Below are 20,788 nucleotides of genomic sequence, written 5' to 3' on the forward strand. Positions count from 1 at the left end.
GCTGCTGCTGCTGCTGCTGCTGCTGCTGCTGCTGCTGCTGCTGCTGCTGCTGCTGCTGCTCCTGCTGCTCCTGCTGCTGCTACTTAACCTCCACGGCGAATACAAAGGCAAGAGCAGCCGCCCGCAGCTGTCTTTGAGGCTGCTGTTCACATAGTGCATAAAAACATTTTGTTCAAAAATAATAAAAAGAAATTGTTTATTTAGAATTCATATTTGTGTATCTACGTTTTAATATGCTTTTGTTTGCTTCTGCATGCATGCGTTTTGCATGCATGCATCTGGCCAGTACACAAACGCGCTTGCATGCATGCATTTAGATATATGTTAAAACACATAAAACATGATTATATTTAAATATATAATAACATGTAAATATATCATTATATTAAAAAATAAATAAATGTTGGAGTTATGAAGACACAATGTTGGGCGCAGGCGTCGTGCTTGCTGCTGGGGTGTACGTACACCCCGCCGTCGTCGCTGTTCAGCAAAGAAGACGAGTGGTGTGGACTGACAGCAGAAGATGTTGTGAATTTAGTTTCGGATTGTGAAGAAGAAGCAGCTGAAGAGGGCCTTTCGGGTGTACAGACACCAGCTGTACAGACACCCAAACCCCCCCCGCCGCCCAAGCGCAAGCTGGCCCAAAGCACGCCGCGAACTGCAGCAAAAACGGCTGCTGCAGCAGCAGCAGCAGCAGCACCAGCAGCAGCAGCAGCAGCAGCAGCAAGCCCTCAAGCGCCCAGGCCGGCGCTGCAGCCAACGCGCAGCTCGGCCCGCCTCAGGGCCTCCCCGGCAGCCACAGCTAGCGCAGAAGGGACCCTTTGGGGGGCCCACCGGGGGCCCCTTCTTAGGGCCCCTCAGGGGGCCCCCAAGGGCCCCCAGGGAGAACCCCAGGGGCCCCCGCCAGCCCCGCGGCGAAGCCTGCCTGACAATATCAGAGGGGGCCCCCAGGCGGACCTCCCGGGGGGCCCCCAGGGGGGCCTCCAGGGGGGCCCCAAGGGGGGCCCCCAGGAGGGCCCCCAGGGAAGCCCCCAGGGGGGCCCCCAATGGGGCCCCCCAGAGGGCTTGCAGGGGGCCCCCCCGGAGGCCCCTGGGGCTGGGGGTTCGTTTATGGTTCGTCGAAGCTCTCGAGTGGCAAAGAAGAGCCGCCAGGACTTGTCTTGTTGAATTCTAGGGATCTGTTTGCCATTTATTGTTTTGAATTAAGAATTTAAAATGTTTTATTTGGTTAAAAGTAGTTTTGGTGGGCCCCTGTGAACAAAGCCACGCTCAACTGGCTGGCCTCCCGCCTTGCTGCCGATGTAGCTGCCTAGCTGGCCCGCGTGGCTAGCTAGCTAGCCAGGCTGGCTAGCTAGCTGGCCTTGGCTAGCTGGCTAGCTAGCTGGCTAGCCAAGATTAGCGGGGAGCTGCGGCGTTGTATGTGGCCTTGGGGGCTCGAGTGCAGCTTCTGCAGATCCGCCGCTGCCTTTGGATCTTCCAGAAGCTTGAATTAGTACTTGAAGTTGAAATTAATTATTATTTAAAATTGAAATAAATAGAAAATTACTACTTGAAGTTGAAATTAATTAATATTTAAAATTAAAATAAATAGAAAATAAAACAAAAATGAAAGACAAAGGCTTTAGGCGGCGCCCCCAGCCCCCAGTGGCCACTGGGTCGGACCGGGACGCCTGGAGTTGCAGCCCAGGGTGTTCATGGGCAATCTGGAGAGAGGTTTAAGCTTCAGATCTATCGATATTTGAGGGTTTAGGGTTTAGGGTTTAGGGTTTAGGGTTTAGGGTTTAGGGTTTAGGGCTTGGGGTTCAGGGCCGGAAGGACAGGTCTTCCTTCCGGGGCCTCACGGGCGCTGCCGACGGCTGGGACGGTCTGCTGCAGCAGCTGCAGCAGAGCTCCTTTATTGCATTTGGCTGTTTTCTTTTGAATAAATTAATAAAAAACTTTTATTCAATTGTTTTCGAGAAAAGAAGAGCGAGGCGGAGCGAACGAACGCAGGCAGCAGCCCGTGGAGCCCTGGTCACCGCCGGCCCGCCTCCAACGCCCGATACTCTTTCTTGCACTTCTTTCTAAACCCTTTTAATGCATTTTTCGGAATTTCCCCGACTCAACAAATCCATTTGAGGCTGTCGGCGTTGGCTGCAGCTCGTTAGCGCTTGGAAGGCTCCTGGGGTGTACGTACACCGCAGAAACCGCGCGCAGCCGGGCTTTGCAAAACCCTTCACTTCATTCCAAATTCAATTTTTTTGCAGAAGTTTGCAGCCCAGGGCCCCACAGCATCCTATGGAAGGGTGGGGCTCGAGGCCACGGGCGCCTTGGCCTGTTTCTCGTTGTATTTGTTTTTCGACTGAGTCCTTTTGAATTCCTTTTCGGGTTTTGCCCCCAAAATGGCAATCAAAATGAAACTGAGACAGTCCCGCCTTTTTTTCCTTTCCTCTTTTCTGGCTGCTGCTTCTCTCTCACTCTGTCTCGCCGCCGACTCTGCCTGTGAGCTCAAATAAACAAATTAAAAAAAGGAAAAGAAGGAAACAGTAGATGGTCTCAGCAGAGTGTCTGTACACCTCATTTGTAGCGGTGGGCGTCGGGAGCCGCTCCTCCGGCGACCGCCCAAACCCTAAACCCTAAACCCTAAACCCTAAACCGTAAACCCTCGCTGGTGCTGTGCTGCCGGCGTGTGCGCAGCTCTTCTGGCCGTCCAGCAGGTGCTGCCCAGTCTCGTGCTTTTGCCTGAAGATGTAAAAGTGAAACAAAATGCAGAAATGTTTTTCTTTGAAGATTCAGAAGTGACGGGAAAACTCGAAGAAGGAACTGCAGTCATTAAAGTGGCAGACAATGCGGGGACTCAGCGCCTCCAGCTGTTCACTGTCACTTATGCAGGCGGGGCCAAACTCACCCCAGGTAAAGCTCGCCGTCTAGGGTTTAGGGTTTAGGGTTTAGGGTTTAGGGTTTGAGGTCTGGGGCCGAGCACCCGCAGTTGAGCCAAACGAAGTGAGGCTCTAGCAAGTATTGAAAACGTGTAAATTAAACGCGCGGGCTTCCTGTCTGGTCTCTCAGGTTTAATAATAGGGTTTAGGGTTTAGGGCTTAGGGTTTAGGGTTTAGGGTTTGTGCTGCGCAGTGCTGGCGGCCTCGGGGTTTCCCGTCTTCTGTGACTACCGGCCAAACCGCCAGTGCTTCACAAAAAGTGGCGAATCTTCTGTTGAATTTTTGCCTAATAATTCAATTTTAAAAACAGAAACAGGAAGCGAGTTGGTCTATTTGAAGTACCCCGGAGGGGGCAGCATCCTCGCCCGTGCGTGCTGCGCCTCCAAACCCTAAACCCTAAACCCTAAACCCTAATTTCTAGCAGCGGCGAGCGAACACCGCGTAGCTTGGACCAGCTTGTTTACACAATTAGGCTCGAGCAAACTTAGCCATTTGAAAAAAATAAATAGAATGCTGCTGCCCCTTTGTATTCCACCCGCGCACAGGTAAACACTGCAAGAGCTGCAGCTGCTGCAGCAGCTGCTGCTGCAGCAGCTGCTGCTGCAGCAGCTGCTGCTGCAGCTGCAGTTCTTACAGCAGCTGCAAGCGGAGCAGCAGCAATGTACTCAAACGCTCACAAGGGTGCAGGATTAAATAGAGAAGCTTCAGTAGTAGTGCAGTAAAGGAACGCAGCAGCTGTGTTGCGTTTGAGCAAAACGTTTGATGAAAACTGAATAGTTTGTTTGTGCATTTTATTGTTTTGTTTTGCTGCTCTTTTCAGGACCGGCGCAGGTGAACCCCGCAGCATCTTCTGTTGTTTTGGGACAATTCAACGGAGAGTTGGAAATGAAAACGCTGAGTGAGTTTTTGCGTGGCTCGCGAGGTGTATGTACAGGTCTGCAGGCGTGCATACACTCTTGGGGTGTACGTACACTGCTGAGGTGTACTTACACTCTTGGGGTGTACGTACACTGCTGAGGTGTATGTACGAAAATCAACTTCTAGCTTTTCGGTGCCACCAAAAGACTTTCTTCGTCAGCTGAGCTGCTTCCATCTTGTGAATTTAAACCCTCTGCAGCCTTCGTCTGCATTTGTCCTTAGCCGCCAGCACTTTCCTGACTTGCCCAGCAACATGTTCTTCCTGCTGCTGCTGCTGCTGCTGCTGCTGCTGCTTTTCAGATTGCTCTACTTTTGGCCCTGTGTCGTTTCCCCGCCAGCTGGACTCTTCTTCTTATTCTGTGGTGGAGCAGAGCCAAGGGGACCTCCAGTTTTGCGAAGTGACCCCCCCTTTAGTGACTGGAAAACAAATAGTGGCAGTTTCGAATAACAGAAGGGCACCCCCCATTTACTGCGACAGCAACTCCAACAATCTTCTTTTCTTTGAGCCCCACGCGCCCCCCACAAACCACAACTTTCCTTATTCTCAGCAAAGTATGCAGCGCGGCCTGCGAGCCGAGGCCCTAGAAAATCTGTCATTAAGATCCAAAATGCAGTCCACGCCAGCCTCTAGTCCAGGCAGCAAACCCTAAACCCTACTCCCTAAACCCTAAACCCTACCTCCTAAACCCTAGACCTGCTGCGCTGCAGCAGGGGGGCGAAAGCAGCAAAACGGCACCTAAGTGGCCCCCCATAGGCCCGCCATGGGGGCCCCATAGAGCAAAAGGCCTCAGGCTTGGGTTTCTTGTGCTGCTGCTGTGGGGCCCTGTGCCCGCAGTGGAGCTGAAGCTAACTGGGCAGCCAGCGAGTTGCGATGTTTTGAAAGAAAGTCAAGAAGTTCTTTTATCTGTGAAGCGCTTCGAGGCGGGGCTCGGGAAGGCGAGGGAAGAGCAGCTTTTTGTGTTGACTTCTCTCGAGGGAAAACCAACATTGCTGCCAAGTCAGCAAAGCCCCTGGCTGCATGCAGCCCCCCTTTCTTTGCCATTTGCTGCCTCCTTGAGGGGCCCCCGTGTCTGCTGCGCCTGTCTTTCTTTGCAGCCAAAGTGCAGCTCTTCTCCGAAGCAGAACTGGGGGCCCCCTGCCCCTCCCAGGGCTACCACACTCTCTACCAGCCCAACTACTTGCTGCACTCTGCAGTGCCCCACGGGGCCCCCCTGGCCTGCCGCCGCCTCAGCCTGGCCCCCCTCAAAGCAGCAGAAAGAGATGCCCTCGTGCTGCAGCTCCCCGGCAGCAACTTCTGGATGGAGCTTCCTGCGGGTTCTTTGCTTTCGCAGCCCGAGGGGGCCCCCGGGGACTCTGTTGCTAAGCTTTGGGTTTACCAGCCGGTCTTCTCCACTGAAGAGGCTCTTAGTGTCACAGAGCTTCGTCAGTTGGCACTCCAAATGTGGCCAGTCTGCTGTGGCTGAGGGCCAGTGGTCTGGGCTGGGGGTTTGCAACTGTTTGGGGTCTAAGTGGAGTTCTGGGCAGCAGCAAACTGCAGCAGTTTGCTGCTGTTCTACAGGTTTTTTGGCACTTTTCTGCGGGGTTTTTCTTTTTCTAAACAGGTGTTATGGCGGATGACGCCGACCTTGGCCACGCCGTGACCTCCACCACCGAAAACTCCAATGGGGAAAGCTCGGGCCTCTTGTACCAGCAAGCTGATGGCCGGAGGCTGGCTTTGGGCTATCAGAAAGAAGGCATTTTCGTGGCAGTCTCGGAGGCAGCATTTTTTACCCCAGATGCGCTGGACCCGAAAGCCATACTGGAGTACAAAGTGGTGCAACTGCAAAGAGGGGCTTCTCTCGTGCTGAGTAAGCCAATGGCAGCAGCAGCATCAAACAAAACAGCTGCAACACGAAAGCAAGTCTGTTTTTCCAGCTTCCCTGCGGCTGCTAAAGCTGCATTTTCGAGGCTGCACATCTACTTTTGTTTCCACCGCCTCAATATGGGTGGTGAAATCAGTCGAAGCCTTACACTAGACCTGAAAATAAGCAAAAAAGCAAATACAGCCTGAGCTACCTACTCAGAAGTAGCAGCCAAGGAGCATCCCTGCACTGTGCTCATATGTGCGTGGCAATCTATTGAGCTAGCTTGTGCATGTGCTGTCAATTCCATCCATGCCGGTTTATTTAATCATCTCTGCGTTTCCCTTTTGCTCAGGCTCCGTCCCTCAGACTCTCGTGCTGCAGCGTAAGTATAGCCGCATAGTGCTGCTTAATTTGAGGCCAAAGCTGCGGCTCGGGGTGTTAGCCTTCAAAAGCTCTTAGGGCTGAAAGCTTAACTGTTTCTGTAACTGTTTCCGTAACTGTTTCTGCAATTAGGCGACATCGCGCAGTACAACGCTGCTCACCACAGGACTCCACCTGTCGGTGAGACCCCTCTTTCCCTAGCCTCTTGTGTCTATTTTGCAAATATATCATTCACCTCAGAGCTCCACTAAATGCAGTATACAACAAGTTCTTTGTGTGGAGGGCTCCTCGTGAGAAGGTTAAAGAATAGGGCCTCTGGAATATAAAATGTTGCATTTGAAGTCGTTCTTTACGCGGAAACCTGAACTCCGCAGGTAAATAAAGTTTCAAGAACAAATAATGCATGTCTGCAGGACGCGAAGCGGAAGATATGCTCAGCATGCTGCACAGACTCAGTAACTATTATTCTTCGCAGGGTTCGTTTCCTTGAAAAATCAAGGATATCCCAATTCAGTAAAGCGTTTTAGAAATTAGCGAAGCCGGAGAAAAGGTTCTTTGAAATGCGCACTCACAATAATGGAATTTCCATTAATTTTCCTACGCCGCATTAAGCATTTGTGTGCTCTAGGCATTCCTATATATGTATGCATATATACACGCACATATATAATCTATAGAAATATGTGCGTGCATATATATGTATATAATTTTCGCAAGCATATATTCATGCATGCGTTTACTGCACCTGATATATTCGACTGAATAAAAGGTCATAGCACTACTTAAAAGCCTAAAGCTGAATCAACGTCTTATGCATTAACTCTTAGGGGGCCCCACAGCCACCAGAGGCAGCACAACAGCAAGGGGAGCTTCTGGGCTGTGGTCCTCTCAATCCTTTATGTTTGTTGTGATTTGCATTTGTGGCTGAAGGGGAAAAAGAGGCGGTCAACGCAGCTCTGATGGAAGTGAACAACAAAATATGTGGGTCTCGAAGATAGGACAACGCACAGTTAACCAGCAGTCACTTAAATTCCTTTTCTGAAATCCAGCATGATGTCTCAAAAATGTGTTAATTCTACTGTGTGCTGCTGGTGGTGCTGCTGCTGCTTCTTCCGCAGCAAAGATCAACGGCGCTGCTAAGGAAGTCGCTACAACTATGCTCCGCTACAAGCCGCAAGGTATGAAGACAACTTTCCTCCCCAAAGAATTGGCTTTGCTGCATGTAAAGCCAAGGCTTGCAGAAGCACCAGTTGCTGCAGCAAAGACAGCTTCAACAGCAGCAGCAGCGACAGCTAGAGCGGCAGCGTAGATTAAAAGCTTAAACGGCAAATACTGAGAGTGCGGATATGTGCTCAGGGGGAAATCTGAAGAAAGTCGTTGTGACATGGACGTATGCGGACGGTGAGTTCTGTCTTAGATAAATACAGGCTACTGCTGCTCCACTATGCCCAAGATTTTTCGAGCTAATGGTCTCTAACGAGCATAAGTGCATAGCACATAGGTGCAGGCAAATAGTTAGGATAAGAAATAGAAAGAGGGATGTAAACTGGCAACTGTTCTGCTGTATTATTCAGCGAGTGGGGAGTTGTCCGTGGTGTTGAGACTTCCAGCGAACATGCTAGACTCTCCGACGAGCCAGGGTTTGCTTCAGCAGTTGCAGATTTCGCTGAGCTTGCTGATGGAAGATGCTGCTTCTCTTCCCCGCGCGCTGGCGAACCGCCTAAGCTTCTACGGCACAGCTCTTCATACACTTTACAAAATTCTAGAAAGTGGACACTGCAGCAGCTGCCCTGAAGGCAGCAAGCCATGCAGCTTCTGCCGCGCTGTCATGTTCAGAGATTTCGTACATGTCACTATTCAGGGTGAGCTGCACAAGGCATGCGCAAAAACACAAAAAAGGCGTCAACTAATCGGCATTCAGAAAAGCATAAACAAAAGGATAGCCAGTTGCGAAATTTGTTGCTACAGTGTCTTATAAGCTTCACTGAAACAGCCGACAACTGGAAGAACGCTTGTGTGAAGATGTCCATCTTCGTACTATGTTCTTCTTAGGCTTGGGACTTAGCAGCGATACCCTTCCAGACTCGCTGTCTTGGGCAGAGTTTAGGGGGCAAGATTTTCTTCTTTTCGGTGGGGCCCAGAAACTAAGAAGCACCATACTACAGGCCTTAAAACCCATCATTCCGCGTGCAGCTTCTTATCCTTCGTCACCTACTGATTGTTGTTATTTTAGCAAGTTGTGCCTTCTCAGCGCGCTGCATCTCTAGGGCCCCGATAGAATGTTCTGGTGCATCTCCTGTTGCTCTTTCGCAGCGGAGACTGCTTCGGGCCCTGCACTCTTGGGAGTCGAACTTGACCTTCACACGGACATGTGTAAGCCCCACAACTTCAACAGTAGCGGAGGCAAACGCTGGAGTTAGACCGTGCCTTCTGCGTCTCTCCTTCTTTCTCCTGTACACTCCACACAAAATAAGTAGCTGCAGGATGAAGCGCAAATGGAAACTCAAAGCAATAGGTGTGCTGCTGAACTGCTGCGGGGGCCTCTTCGCCCGCTTCCCTTCCGTAGCGAGTGAGTGCTGTTCTGCAAGTTTTTGCCGTGCAGTGACCCGCTCTTCTCCCCGCCGGAGGCACTTGTCTCAGCTGGCGACTTATGCCACAACATGTCTGAATGCTCACATCAGCAGCATGGTGGTGAAGCAGAAGAGCAGCCGCTCCCATTGCTACGGGCTGAACAGCTACATGAAATCCCTCGTGCAGACCTTGCCAATGGACAAGTTCGCGCCTCTTATGAATGCTAACGAATTCAGAGACGCCGTCATCGAGGGCTGCAATGGTGACTGCTTCTTAAAGCCAACCAAATCGAATGGGCGAATGACAGAAACACAAATGCCCACTTCTGGCTAGTAGTAGAGCATGCAGGACGTTTCAGGATGCGCTGCCAAGTGGCTCTTTTGCTGCTCCTGCCTGAGCAATGCTCTTGCCGCTTCTGCGGTGCCATTTGATCCCTTCAGTTCGAGTCGAAGACGCCGTTACTTCTTGTCTTGAGGGGGACGGAGAATTGCTGGCACTGCAGCGTCTACCTGGATTTAAAGCGGATGGCCGCAGCGCCATTTATGACTACGTCCGCTCTCTGGTATCTCCAGGTACAGCTTCAGCAATTATGTTGCCCTGACCAAGTGCCTTTTCGGTGGCCCTTAAACGCCCCAGCTTTCGATCAGACACATTTATTCATTCACGCGTTTGCTGCTGTCACTGCAGCACCGCTGGGAAGCATTCAAGATGATCTCTCAGCGATAGACATCGGCAGCAGGCCGCATGTCTTGTCAGCCGCCCCCACCCTCAGCGAGTTTCTCAGCCTCTGTAAGTCAGCCCTTCAGTGCCGTGTTACCCAACTGAACATAGCTCCCTATAAATTAGGATGTTTGATTGTGTCTTGTAGTGAGAACTGGTGCAGGGTCATGCATTCTCACTATTTTTCCCGCACCAAAGCAGAATTTGTACGTGCTTAGTTGCTCCACATCTTGTTATTATTTGCTAATGCTTCTCGCTCCCCTTTACTGCCTTGTATTTCTGTTCATCGCATTCTCGCATCAGTGGCAAAGGAGGCGAGCAGTAGTAGGACTCGGCCGCTGGTGGATTATCTCTTCCGTGACGAGGGCAGCAGTCAAACTTCCGTCATCAGTTCTGGCATTGATGATGCTGTCGCTGCAAAGGGCCACACGCCATCTGCAGGCTCCACGTTTTACGTTCGTCTATGGTCCCATCCCGCAAAGGGCCTTAGCTTACTTGAAGGCATTTTGGCCAACTCAGAAGCCTCTCAAGAGGGGGCCAGTGGCCAGTCAGACACTTCAGAGAGAAGTGAAGGTAAGCAAATCTAGAAGCTGTTTACCCTATTCATTGCACCTTCACATAGTTACTACCTGCACACTTACTCTACGTACTTCTATGGAAATGATTGCTGTTCAGATAGCGATAGCGAAGCTGTACTGCAAGTCCAGGAATACTCGCGTAGGCTGCGAAGGCAGCAGCCAGAGAAGCACCTCCTCATCACAAGAACTCTTTCGTGGCCAGAGAACAAAGACCCGGAGAACGTTAATGAAGCCCAACAATTCGTCGACGTCGCTAGTGGTAGGCTCTAATTATTTTTGCTTCTGCCTAGTTCGTTGGGTAACTCGAGGTGATATCACTCGCAGATGCAAACTACGAAGCAGCTGCGGTATACTGTGGGTGGGCTCATCATTTCAGGTGTTCTGCTGGTACCGGGAGCCATTATGAACTTGTTCGATCATCGCTGGAATGATGTCTCGTCCGACGTGTCTCGCAGCAGTAAGTCGCCGCTACATGCTGCACCTGGGCCTCCTATAGGAGCCTACGCTTTCCAGAAGCGGCCTATGAAGTCCTACTTGATAGTTTCGGGGTGGCAGTAGGGGCAGAGCTTATTGTAACGGGACTGTTGTAGAAGTTGTTTGCTGCGTAAGGTGCTTTAAGGGGGTTGACTACAGTAGTCAGAGCGCTAGAGGGAATCAAGAACTGTGCTTTGCGCCCTCAGTGCCGGAGAGGCATGTTGCTGAGGATGTCGTGCCGTTTTTAAAGAGACTTACCTACTCCACTCCGCATGCTTACGGGCAAGCCTGTCAGCGGCTTGGGTGGACAACACCACGTTTACCTACTACCCCAGAGGAAGCCGAAGCCTTTGTGGCTGCCCTACGCGGTATGCCTTAATCGGATTTAACGAATGGAATAACAAATATGTAACTATTCACAAAGAACCGCACTAGCTCAAAAAATAGAGTGTGGCCGTAGCGCTGCGCGGGAGTTACAGCAGCATGCCATTGCTGCTGCGACTCTAACTCAGATGTAAGAGCACTTCAAGGGCCCGTTAGGAAGTGGCTGGCTGATCTTGGCGAGTCTGTTAGCAGTTCCACAACGTGGAACCAAGTAAAGGCAATCATTGACAAGGCTCACGGTGAGTGATGCAGCAAACAGTTTCTTTTCGGTGCTGCCAGAAGCTGAAAGGACACTGAATCGGCCATGATCGAAGAAATAGAACTGCTTTGTCATACTATGGCGGTTTCTGCAGGCCCCCACAGTAAAGTGCCCTTATTCCTCCCATCTTCAAGTAAGCAGCACTCTTTTGGACCATGCAACGAAACTTTCGAAGGCTGCACCTTGGGCAGGGTTGCGGCTCTCTCTTGAGTAGAGTCTGTGAAGCAGAAGCGTGTAATTGCCTCAAAAATGCTCTAACAGGGGATAATAACGTTTGGTGGCTCTGAATGCAATCAGCAAGTATGAGAGAAATAAAAGCGCGTGCTGCTGGTGTCAGGTAAATGCCACTGTGTTCGGTCGAATGCGCTGGGCCGTTGCTACATCGATGTCCTCAAAACAACAGAGGATCTTATCTTCAGAATTTCGCTTCTCCTTCCCGCGGCGCTTGCTGAGCATATCAAGCCAAAGGCGAAAGATTTGAACACACAGGCTGCGGCTCTCTGCGCCGCCGCGGGCGTCTTTGTCACAGCGTGGCAACAGCAACAGGTAGAGGCCGGACTGGAGTTTCCAAACGGCCGCCCGGCCAATTCCGTTCTGATTGAACGACTAAAGAACTCGGACAAATACATACTGACTGAGATAGACGAAGACGGCAGAGAGAATACGTCCGAGTACAACAAGCGGACAAAAGCATTGAAGCAACATTTCTCCAGTCAGTCCTTGAAAACCTTTGGCATCATTCACCACTGTAGAGGGTTTGAGAGGCACGTAGTCAAGAGCTACTTCAAAGTATTCCGTAAGCTGCTTTGCAGCGTGTGATGGTGCGTGCAGGCAAAGCAATGAAGAAGTGCTTCAGCCTGAGTAAGTATCGCACTAAGACGTGACAGTTCGGCACAGCTCCGGCTGCAAGCCGCGTATACAATACTGCAATAGCAGAACGCCTGCGCTTATTCTTTCTGTGCTTTTGCTTCAGTGTATGCTGGAGGAACGGTTGCCCAGCAGCCGGCTGAAATGAATGGCTCACGGTTTGCTGCGCGCTCGCTTTACGGTGGCATAGCAAACACTGTAGGGGTCAGCGCACTGCATGCAGATCTCTTCGTGCAAACAATTCTCGAAGCTGGCGGCGCTATCCCCCGCCGGCCCCGCCCACCTCACCCTTTCATAGGCCTTTTTGCCGCTCTTCGTGTCAGTCAGCGGTTCAAGGATTGTTTTAGTGCTTCCCGCGATATGACACTTCGGTCATGGTACCTCATGCACATAGAAGGCGACAGTATTCTACGCAGGATAGGTCGTCACAAAGTTGCGGAAGAGCTTGCAGCTGCTACTTACAATTTTGGCACGAGCCAAAGCTCTGACGTTTTTGGTGAGTCAAACTTGCACTTGCATGCCCTGTATACCCAGGTAAATGCATTCTCTGTCATGGCATAAAGACTCTCTGAAAAAAGCCACTATCATTGGCGCTGCCTCCTTGATACAGGAGATGGACTCAAGAGCATGTACCCGCTGATTTTATCTGTAATCCGTCTCTCTTGCGTGGCCGCGCACAATCTAACCTGCATTCAAAGTCACGGTGGTCTGTGAAAGCGTTCTCTGTTACTTCAGATACAGCTTTCAAGACGCTAATGGCGACTGTCACCACCCAGTGGGAAGATGTCGGCGCATTCAAAAGCTTAGTGAGCTATTTCCCCGGTGGTGAAGCCGTTAAGCTTGCCGAGGTTGCGCCTGAAGACTTCGAAACTCCTGCCGATTCCGCCACAGACACCGGACTTGAATTCTCTCCTAACCTCCTCAACTAAAATGCCGTCTTCACCGGCTGCTACGGAAGCGCTTAGAAACACGAAAAAGCTCTCAAGACCCATACCTACGCCGAGAGAAGTGTATTTCAGTGCACACAAGAAACGTGGTGTGCTCTAGAGCATCTAAACAAAGAGGAAACGAACCACTGGTGATGCATTTCCCCCCAAAATAGTCTATAAAGCGTTCCTTTTAGTGTGAAAGGCATTAGACTTTACGTGTCGCGCCTTCTTCCCTGGAAATAGCTCTAGGTTTCAATGGCGTAAGCCGACGCGGCAAAAGCGCTACTTGACTGGCTTCATTAGCGACAAGTTCCCTTTTCTCGTGTTGAAAGGGCAAGTTTTGTTTGCAGTGCCCAGACACTAATGGGCGCTGTAGTCGAAAAGCGTGTTTACTCCATTATCTGGCCGTTCTTAGCTTACTTTACCTAGGCACACTGCATAAACACTTTCTGCTACTTGGTACATACAGGGTCAGGCAAGCCCCTAGCCGCGGCTGTACACGACGCTTAGATTTCCAAATAGAAACAGCTGCAGCATCTGGAACGATGGTTCACGCAATGTTTCTACTTTCTACCTTCGTCGCCGATGCGCGCCATTTTATCTACAGAGCTTTAATGGAAATATGCATCTCTGTGTACGGTTAGACGTGAATGCGGCAGTTCGCAAGCCCTAGTTTATGAGTTTTTGTCAGTATCCCTTGACTGTAGGCTGGCTACTGTGGACATTTTGGAATCCTCCAGTCGCGGCTGTGCCTTCTGCAGGTGACCCAAACCACTAGCCAGGTGACACCAGAAAAAATGACGGGCAAACAATGCAGTTCGTTGCACTGAATAAATTGTGCAGGTTCAATGTTTGTATTATGCACAGCCATATGTATAAACATGAAAACAATTGCATTTCAATCCTTTGCCCTTAATCTCTATTGGGCGGATATGGGCATCCTGGGGCACCGTGAGGAGTCAAAAACACAGAACTCCGTTCTTCTTTACGATTTATTTCATAACAACAGTGGCATGTAATACTCACTAGAACCAAATTGTACGTTGTGGGGGTGCTGCTGTTGGAGGGATCTCCTGTGTGGCTTTTCGTTAGCAGGCCGCGACGGGGCTGATCGCTCCCACCTTCAGACTCTAGCTTGGTCTCAGCAGGCCACAAAATTTAAATCGAAGAAAATCTGAAACTGAAAAATACAAATGATGGAGACTGTTTATCGAGCCTTGCGCTTCGGCAAGGATGGTAGCTCCTATACAACCAGCCCAGCCCTACAGCCAGAGACGGCGTAGATTCGCCAACAGAGAGTGCGCACACTGGTCATGCTGCGAAAATAGTAAAGCCAAGCTTCTTGTTTGCTGCCGTATTTTAGTCCAATAATCCTCCATACGGCGCTGCTGCATTGGTCGACAAGAAATCAGCCAATTAGCTGCGGTGCTGTTTATCCCTGTAGTAACCCTCTCTTTGGTCACACCGAACATGAGTGTGAAGTGATTAGACCACGCTGTCTGTGAGATAATTTTGGGGCAAGCGTACTGAAATAGGTTCCTGCGGAATATACACACTTCCAAGTGAAAGTTTTCTTGCGGGCAGCTCATCTTTCACCCTGAAGCGATGGCCCGCCGCCGCGAGCGAAAGCTGTAATGCTTTCTCTATAGAACCATGTTGCAGAATCACATCTGTGATTTATACGCAATGTTCGCAGTGGCTCTTGTCTAGTGTAATTGAAGCATCAGCAACTTCAACTCCGGGGGTTTGTTCACCTTCCCCAAAGCCAAGACATTTGGAGAGAGCTCGTACGAGACAGTTAAAACACTGAATTCCATTTGCTCTAGAGCCAAGCTATAAGTACTGGAATAGTGAATGGGGAAATGTCCAACAGAGGGACCACCTTGTAGTCTTCAGTTCCAAAAAGGGCTCACGACAAGCCTGGACAAGGGCTGAGTCAACACAACAAAGTGTGTAGTAAGTAAAGCAAGTGCCGAGCTTGTATGTGAGGCACCCAAAATGCAAGCCACCTGCGGAGGGCGTGTAAGGAACGTATCTGGTGCTAGCGACTAGAGCTTTAACGGAACTTGAGAATAGTTGGGCGGAAACGAGCTCACGGAGAGTAACTGGTCTCTTAATCTCATCCCGTAAAAAGGCTTAAAGCGAAAAGCCCGAGACAATGAGTGACCATGCGGCTTCTCCCAGCTACAGCCCGCGTAGCCCCGATGACGCTACCAGTCAGGAAGCCATTCCTTATTTGGAGCGTGGGGTCTATTCGGAGGTTCTTAACATTCAGAAGTCCCAAATTCTCCAAGTGAGATGCTCCAACCCTTGTCTGCAAGTGATTATTTAGTCTAATAGGTCCAAAACAACGGCGTTTGAGAGAGACAACAGAGGAAACAGTGTCTTTTGCCCGTCTGTTTAAATTATTGGAGCGCACAGCTCTCTTCGTCTTGCTTCTATGCACAAGCATACGACATAGGCAGACTCTAGGATCCTAAGATTAGGGGCCTGGGACTCCAAGGTATACCTGTGGGCTCCTTGTTGTTGCAACAGGCATCTATGGGTCCACCAGAGGAGGCGTGGGAGCGTGATACTGTCTGCGTTGCCCCGCTCCCTGCCAGAACTTTTCAGTCTACGGCCACATCTTTCAGAGGTTTGTGTTACGCCCGCTGCTTAACACTGACTTGCACCTAGCAAGCTCATTCTAGCTGAGCATTCTTAGCCTCAGTAGGAAAAAGATCAGGAATAAAATCGTCTTGGCATCCACAGCAAGCCGCCGTCGATTCCGTGACACGGAACTTATGATGTTAGGGTACTGAAATAAGCATATTGAGACGGTAAGAGTGTCTGCCCCTCTAGGGGAATGCTTGGAAATTCACTTGCTCGTTTTCAGGCCTTTCCGAGCCCCCACCTTTTGATACTGCTCCTGTTGAGCCAAAAGTGATTGCAGCGAAGCTTCACGCTCCTAATAGTGCTCCTCGAAGGGTTACGGTGGAACGTAGACGAAGAGCGTATGAGGCATACAGCATAGAAGAGTTATTACTCGAGCGTGGAATCAACTACAGCGACCCAACATTTGAAGCAAAGAGCTGGTTAGCAAAATACAAGCAGCAGAAAACGTGCAAACCCTGAGAGTAACCTAATGTGCCATCAGTTTGACGCAATTGGCACGGGAAAACAACAGTTGGAAGCTCTTATACTCGGTGCTTTTCAGGCTGCCGCTAGAGCCATTCGATGATACAACCTTTGACGACCGTTCTCCACAAGAATGGATGGCCCTTTGCACAAGTGCAGACGGGGAGTTTCTGCCTCTGTCTGCGAAGGTACGAAGCCACTTCAAAATGCAAGCTCTCACTAGTAGGACTGTGCTCCAATAGGCCACCGGAGCTGCAGGTCTCCCTACAATTGAAGATGTCCAATGCAAGGACTATATGAACTCTTCCCTTAAGAATCAATGCCGTGGACATCAATGCACTCGATACGAACATTTTGCGTGGTAAAGTGAGGCTGCCACTGAATGTGACTGTATCAACAGGGGCTTCGCCGAGATGGCAAAAACTGCAGATGGGAGCCTTGCCGCGTATATGCCTTCGATGATGCCACTAGCAGGTTCCATGTCCAGTGGTGCGATGGAAGCACGGCTGAGCTGCTAAGAATTGAATTGGTGTTCAAGGTATGATACACGACTAGGCTCTCGGTTTGCTCTGGAAAGGTACGGCTCTTTTCAAGAGCTGCATTCTCCCTTCTTTTTGCCGATGAGCAAATCAGCAGATGAGTGTGCTTTCTGCAGAGCGAAGACCCAGTCAAGTTTGCGGACAGACTACAGGCAGCTCACAAGTCAAGGTCAGCTTTACAATTCGCACCTGCCCTTTCTGTTTTGTGCTGGGCAATAAAGCTCAAGCTGGACGCAGGCACGAACTTCAACCTAATTTTACGTTGTTTTTTCTAACGCCTCACAGGGCAGCTGCAGAGAGTCTTATCCAGTACAATTACTACATAGACAACATGCCTACGAGTGACGTTCCTGGATTAGGTGAGCTGCTAGCTGGGCTTTTCTGGGCAGCAGCGCTTCGAAATCGTCTCCGCGTTGACAAGTTTTACATGGAGACATTTGGCCTGTTTTGTACACAAAACAGGGAGTTTCCAGGTTTTTTCCTGCAGACGATGTTCAATACAAACGCGTTTTGGACAAGGCTCTGAGTTGCCCAAGGACCCGCGGCTGCAAAACTGCAACAGTAGATTGTCTGTTAAAGGAAGTCAACAGCTGCTTCGCCAGAGCAATGAACAAAATCGCCTTCGACATATTTCTGGACAGAAGCAAAGACAAACGGTTACGAACAGACCTGCAGCTACCACCTGTCCCTAAGCCACCACCACCAGCGTGGTAAGGGCAAATGATGTGGAGTGAAAATGAGTTCAGCAATTCGCACTACACTTACAATGGAAGCTAAGTTGATTTCCTTTGCATAGACATGCTGGCATGGAAAGTACAATTCACTGTACCAATGACAAACAGCCAGCGCGCTTGCACAGCTGAAGCAAGATGGACCCATGCTTCCGCTCTGCTTGTTTACAGGTATGCCTTAGTCAGCGTGCCAGCGTATGACTTTTCCAAAGCGTTTGCTTCCTTTTGCTCGACATCGCTTTACGTGAAAAACGAAGTAATACGGGCGATGGTCGGAATCCGTGAAGAATGTGTTCACGTGTTGGAAAAACGCATTTTCAGCACATCATTTACAAAAGTACGATGCAGCCAGCTGTGCCTCTCAATTTGAAACGTTTCTTTTCAAATGGCCTGACTCTATGAAAACACTCGATTCTAGGCGCTGCAGTTTACTGATATGCCTCGACTCTCTGTTCAGGCTGTAAAGCTGGATGAATTTCGCCAATTGCAGCGGGCAGCAATAAGCCAAGTACGTTCCACCAGTTCGTGGATGCACTCCAGGAGGAACTCAGGGGACTCGTGAGGCACCCCAGTGATTGTCCAGCACACTATTTTCTCTTAACTTTCGATTTATTGACACAGGCTACATACGTTTTGCAAGAGGTGTGGACTTCCAAACTGCACCAAATAATAGAGTCGAACCTGCGTCATGTTGGTAAAGGGTGGTTCAATATCTATGAGTTTAACAAGGAAACATACGAATACGGGAAGATTAAACGGATGCTAATCTTGACGCGCCTTTTGATGAGAGATGCACTTCGGTAAGAAATTTGGCGTTGCAAAGCTTTGGTGTCTCCTGCTTCAGCAAAAATGCCACTGATGCCACTGATGGTGACACTTTATTTTCCACGTATTGGAAAGCTATGATGACAACATATCGCTAACGACATCTGTAGAGCTCTCAGGGAGATGACAGCGAGATCAATAGAAGACTTTGTGGAGTTATTTCGATCATCAACGCCCGACAGAGTGGAAATCACGTCTTTGTCCAGCGTAAAAAATGTGTATGAGGAATCGCGCATCAAGGCTCTAAGCCGCGAGCTCTCGTGGAAAGGTCTCTTCTTCGTTGATATCACTCGCTCGCCTGACGGCACTCAGTTTATGTTGACGCCTCAGCCAGAAGCATTCGCGGAAGCTGCAGATGAATTCTTTGACAGAGGGCAAGTTTAACAGAGTATAAAACTCTTCTTAGTACACTCGAAGCCTTAAAGATTCACGTGAGTTCTTGGGCATTTTCGCACCCCTTATGCTTTCAGGATTACGAGGATGGGTGATATCCCTCAACCTGAAACGATAGTACTTCCACACCTATTTAAGAGCCAGCAGAAACACATTGCCGCTCCATTTGCTTTAGAAGAAGCTTCGGTGCAGGTGAGTCCTCCAATACAGCCTATTTTTGTACCGGGAATTTGGCGAAGTGAAGTAGCTCCCTGGAACTCGCCATTTTTGTGGGCTTTGTGGTGCCTCATCAAGGTTTTTCATTCATTTTGCAGCAGTAACTACATCAGATTCAGATTGTCAGAAGAGAAACTGAATAATATTATTTTTCTGGAGGGATTTTCTGTGCCGTCGATGTACTGTTTTACCACTGCTCTGTGCTCATATCTGCAGGGGAGCAAGCAGACTATTTTAAGGCTTATAGAATCGCATACTCCTCATTTGAAGCAGCTGGTAGACCAATTTGAGCCTTTCGTTGACATCCTCTCCCTCTCATCAGAAGACGTTGTAGCCGAGACGGAGCAACGAGCTGCAGTAGGTAGCGTGGCTGAAGCATTCAAGCAGGCCATTCTGGGATACCATGAGGTACGTGTCATGCGCATCTAACGCGGAAACAAGCAAGGCGCTTTGAGTATGCAATGGAGCTGAGAGCTCTTTATTTTTGCCGCGGTTGGGCTGCCTCACCGAAGTACTGGAATTCTTCTTCGGCATGGGGAGTGGCTGCCTTACCATTTGCAGAGAATTGAACAAATAGAGGAGCAAATCCCCTCTTCAGTTCTAGTCGGAGTGTTCTGTGTTGGTTGTGAAGATATAAAAAGCAGCTTGAAAGCAACAGTTCGGGGCGTTACACAGCTGCTACTGGATGTCCTAGCAAAACGGTAATACTCGGTACCAAGATGCTCTAGTTTGCTAAATACAACCCTCAGATTACTCCCAAATAAAAATCAACGATGGCCACTTCCACAGCAGGTTTTCTCCTGGCAAAGCTCTTCAGCTGCTCATCTGTATAACGAGAACGTTTGAGACTGCTGCGTGCCGCTTACCTCAGCTTTCGTGAGCAGTGCACGCAAACTTTGGAAGAATTCAGAAAAATCTCTATCACTTTGAAGCAGCAGCCACCGGGAATCGAAGAACTCACCGAGCTACGGGAATTCATGGACGATACCCCGGCAAAGCTGGAGGCTCTCGCAGTCGACATCAAATCAGCGCTGCATATATTCGACGTGCTTGAAACCTTCAAATATAGAGTGAGGGTTATAAATGAGTCGAAACAATTTTGAAAGGCTAGACAGCAAGCAAGGACCTCACATCAGCGTCATTGACGCAGCTGCTGTAGGCCACTCACGGAAAAGCTTTTGCGTGCGTCACATGCTTCTAGTACAGCTTCTTGTTGAAGATCACAACTTGCGGTGGAAACTCTACGCATCTCCTGCGGAGATTCTTGAGCTCTCAAACGAAGTAGCAACATCTCTTATCAAGGACAGAGCTCGTTTTCTGGATGACATGCTGGCCCAACAGGTGAAAGAGTCAGCCTTTGTTCAATACTCCCTTCAGTATTCCCCCTAAAGTATAAATTTGATGGTACTTCCTTTCCATAAAGGCGCACTGCATACAGATGCAGCATTTCCAAGTTCGTCATCCGGCCGCGGCATAAATCGATTCTTTCTGCCGGTTGTGCGTTCGCTCATACAGTGCGAATTCGCAGCTACTATTGTTGACCTCGCTGATGTCGTAGCTGGATTCGCAAATTTCACGGACACATCAAAGCTGGCAGAGGTATACGATAGCGTTCTCGCCGTTGGAGAGAGGATTGACTTCAGTATTCAGCAAGCTAAAGTGTTTAACCACAGAGAACGGCTTTTTGGGAGAGAAGTGACGGACTATACGTCGTTGATAAAGATTCAAAAGGTTTGTGGACAAACACGCCAAAATCGGTTCCTGCTGGCGTTTACCAGAGTAAATCTATATTGCTCTCCCCATGGGCTGTGAACCTGTATACAGGAATTTGAGCCGTTCTCTACCCTTTGGCGAACTGCGTACCAGTGGAGTGTCATGCGAGACTCAATTTTCACTGCTTCCTTCGCAAGCTTGGACGGAGCACAGATAGAAAAGCAGGTGCTGTATACATAACACTGTACTATGAATATCTAACATTTGGCAATCTCTCATAAAATTTTGCGTGGCGCCCTGCGCGGTATCAACTTGCCGACACCGGGGGAGCCACACTGCTCGGTACGCACTTTCCTGTGGCATGCCTGAGCAGGTATATGGTGGTATTAAGGCACTTCGCCGAGTGGAAAA

At 49.7% G+C, this 20,788-nt stretch overlaps 4 protein-coding genes across 4 annotated transcripts; all 4 read left to right on the top strand.

Moving 5' to 3' along the window:
* Positions 1 to 7,676: 7,676 nt before the first annotated feature.
* Positions 7,677 to 11,035, top strand: ENH_00019100 (hypothetical protein; the record flags this gene model as incomplete). The annotated part of the gene is given in 10 exon segments (XM_013579350.1): positions 7,677 to 7,923; positions 8,114 to 8,191; positions 8,375 to 8,434; positions 8,664 to 8,894; positions 9,073 to 9,230; positions 9,235 to 9,421; positions 9,656 to 9,925; positions 10,028 to 10,189; positions 10,611 to 10,772; positions 10,917 to 11,035. Coding segments are annotated over 10 exon segments (1,674 nt in total).
* Positions 11,036 to 11,092: 57 nt separating this feature from the next.
* On the top strand, positions 11,093 to 12,843 carry ENH_00019110 (hypothetical protein, conserved; the record flags this gene model as incomplete). The annotated part of the gene is made up of 5 exons (XM_013579351.1): positions 11,093 to 11,180; positions 11,385 to 11,759; positions 11,879 to 11,908; positions 12,021 to 12,410; positions 12,650 to 12,843. 5 exons carry the CDS (start codon positions 11,093 to 11,095, stop codon positions 12,841 to 12,843), a joined length of 1,077 nt encoding a protein of 358 aa, XP_013434805.1.
* Positions 12,844 to 15,001: 2,158 nt separating this feature from the next.
* ENH_00019120 (Dynein heavy chain family protein, related) lies at positions 15,002 to 16,202 on the top strand (the record flags this gene model as incomplete). The annotated part of the gene is made up of 4 exons (XM_013579352.1): positions 15,002 to 15,136; positions 15,379 to 15,478; positions 15,719 to 15,917; positions 16,040 to 16,202. The coding sequence occupies 4 exons, from the start codon at positions 15,002 to 15,004 to the stop codon at positions 16,200 to 16,202; spliced, it is 597 nt and encodes a 198-aa protein (XP_013434806.1).
* A 394-nt stretch (positions 16,203 to 16,596) lies between these two features.
* ENH_00019130 (hypothetical protein) lies at positions 16,597 to 19,093 on the top strand (the record flags this gene model as incomplete). Its single annotated transcript, XM_013579353.1, has 5 exons — positions 16,597 to 16,858; positions 16,987 to 17,209; positions 17,728 to 18,030; positions 18,526 to 18,640; positions 18,881 to 19,093. 5 exons carry the CDS (start codon positions 16,597 to 16,599, stop codon positions 19,091 to 19,093), a joined length of 1,116 nt encoding a protein of 371 aa, XP_013434807.1.
* Between the last annotated feature and the right edge of the window lie 1,695 nt (positions 19,094 to 20,788).

This window comes from Eimeria necatrix, genomic scaffold (assembly GCF_000499385.1).
Source record: "Eimeria necatrix Houghton genomic scaffold, Enh_scaff163, whole genome shotgun sequence".
Lineage (NCBI taxonomy): Eukaryota > Apicomplexa > Conoidasida > Eucoccidiorida > Eimeriidae > Eimeria > Eimeria necatrix.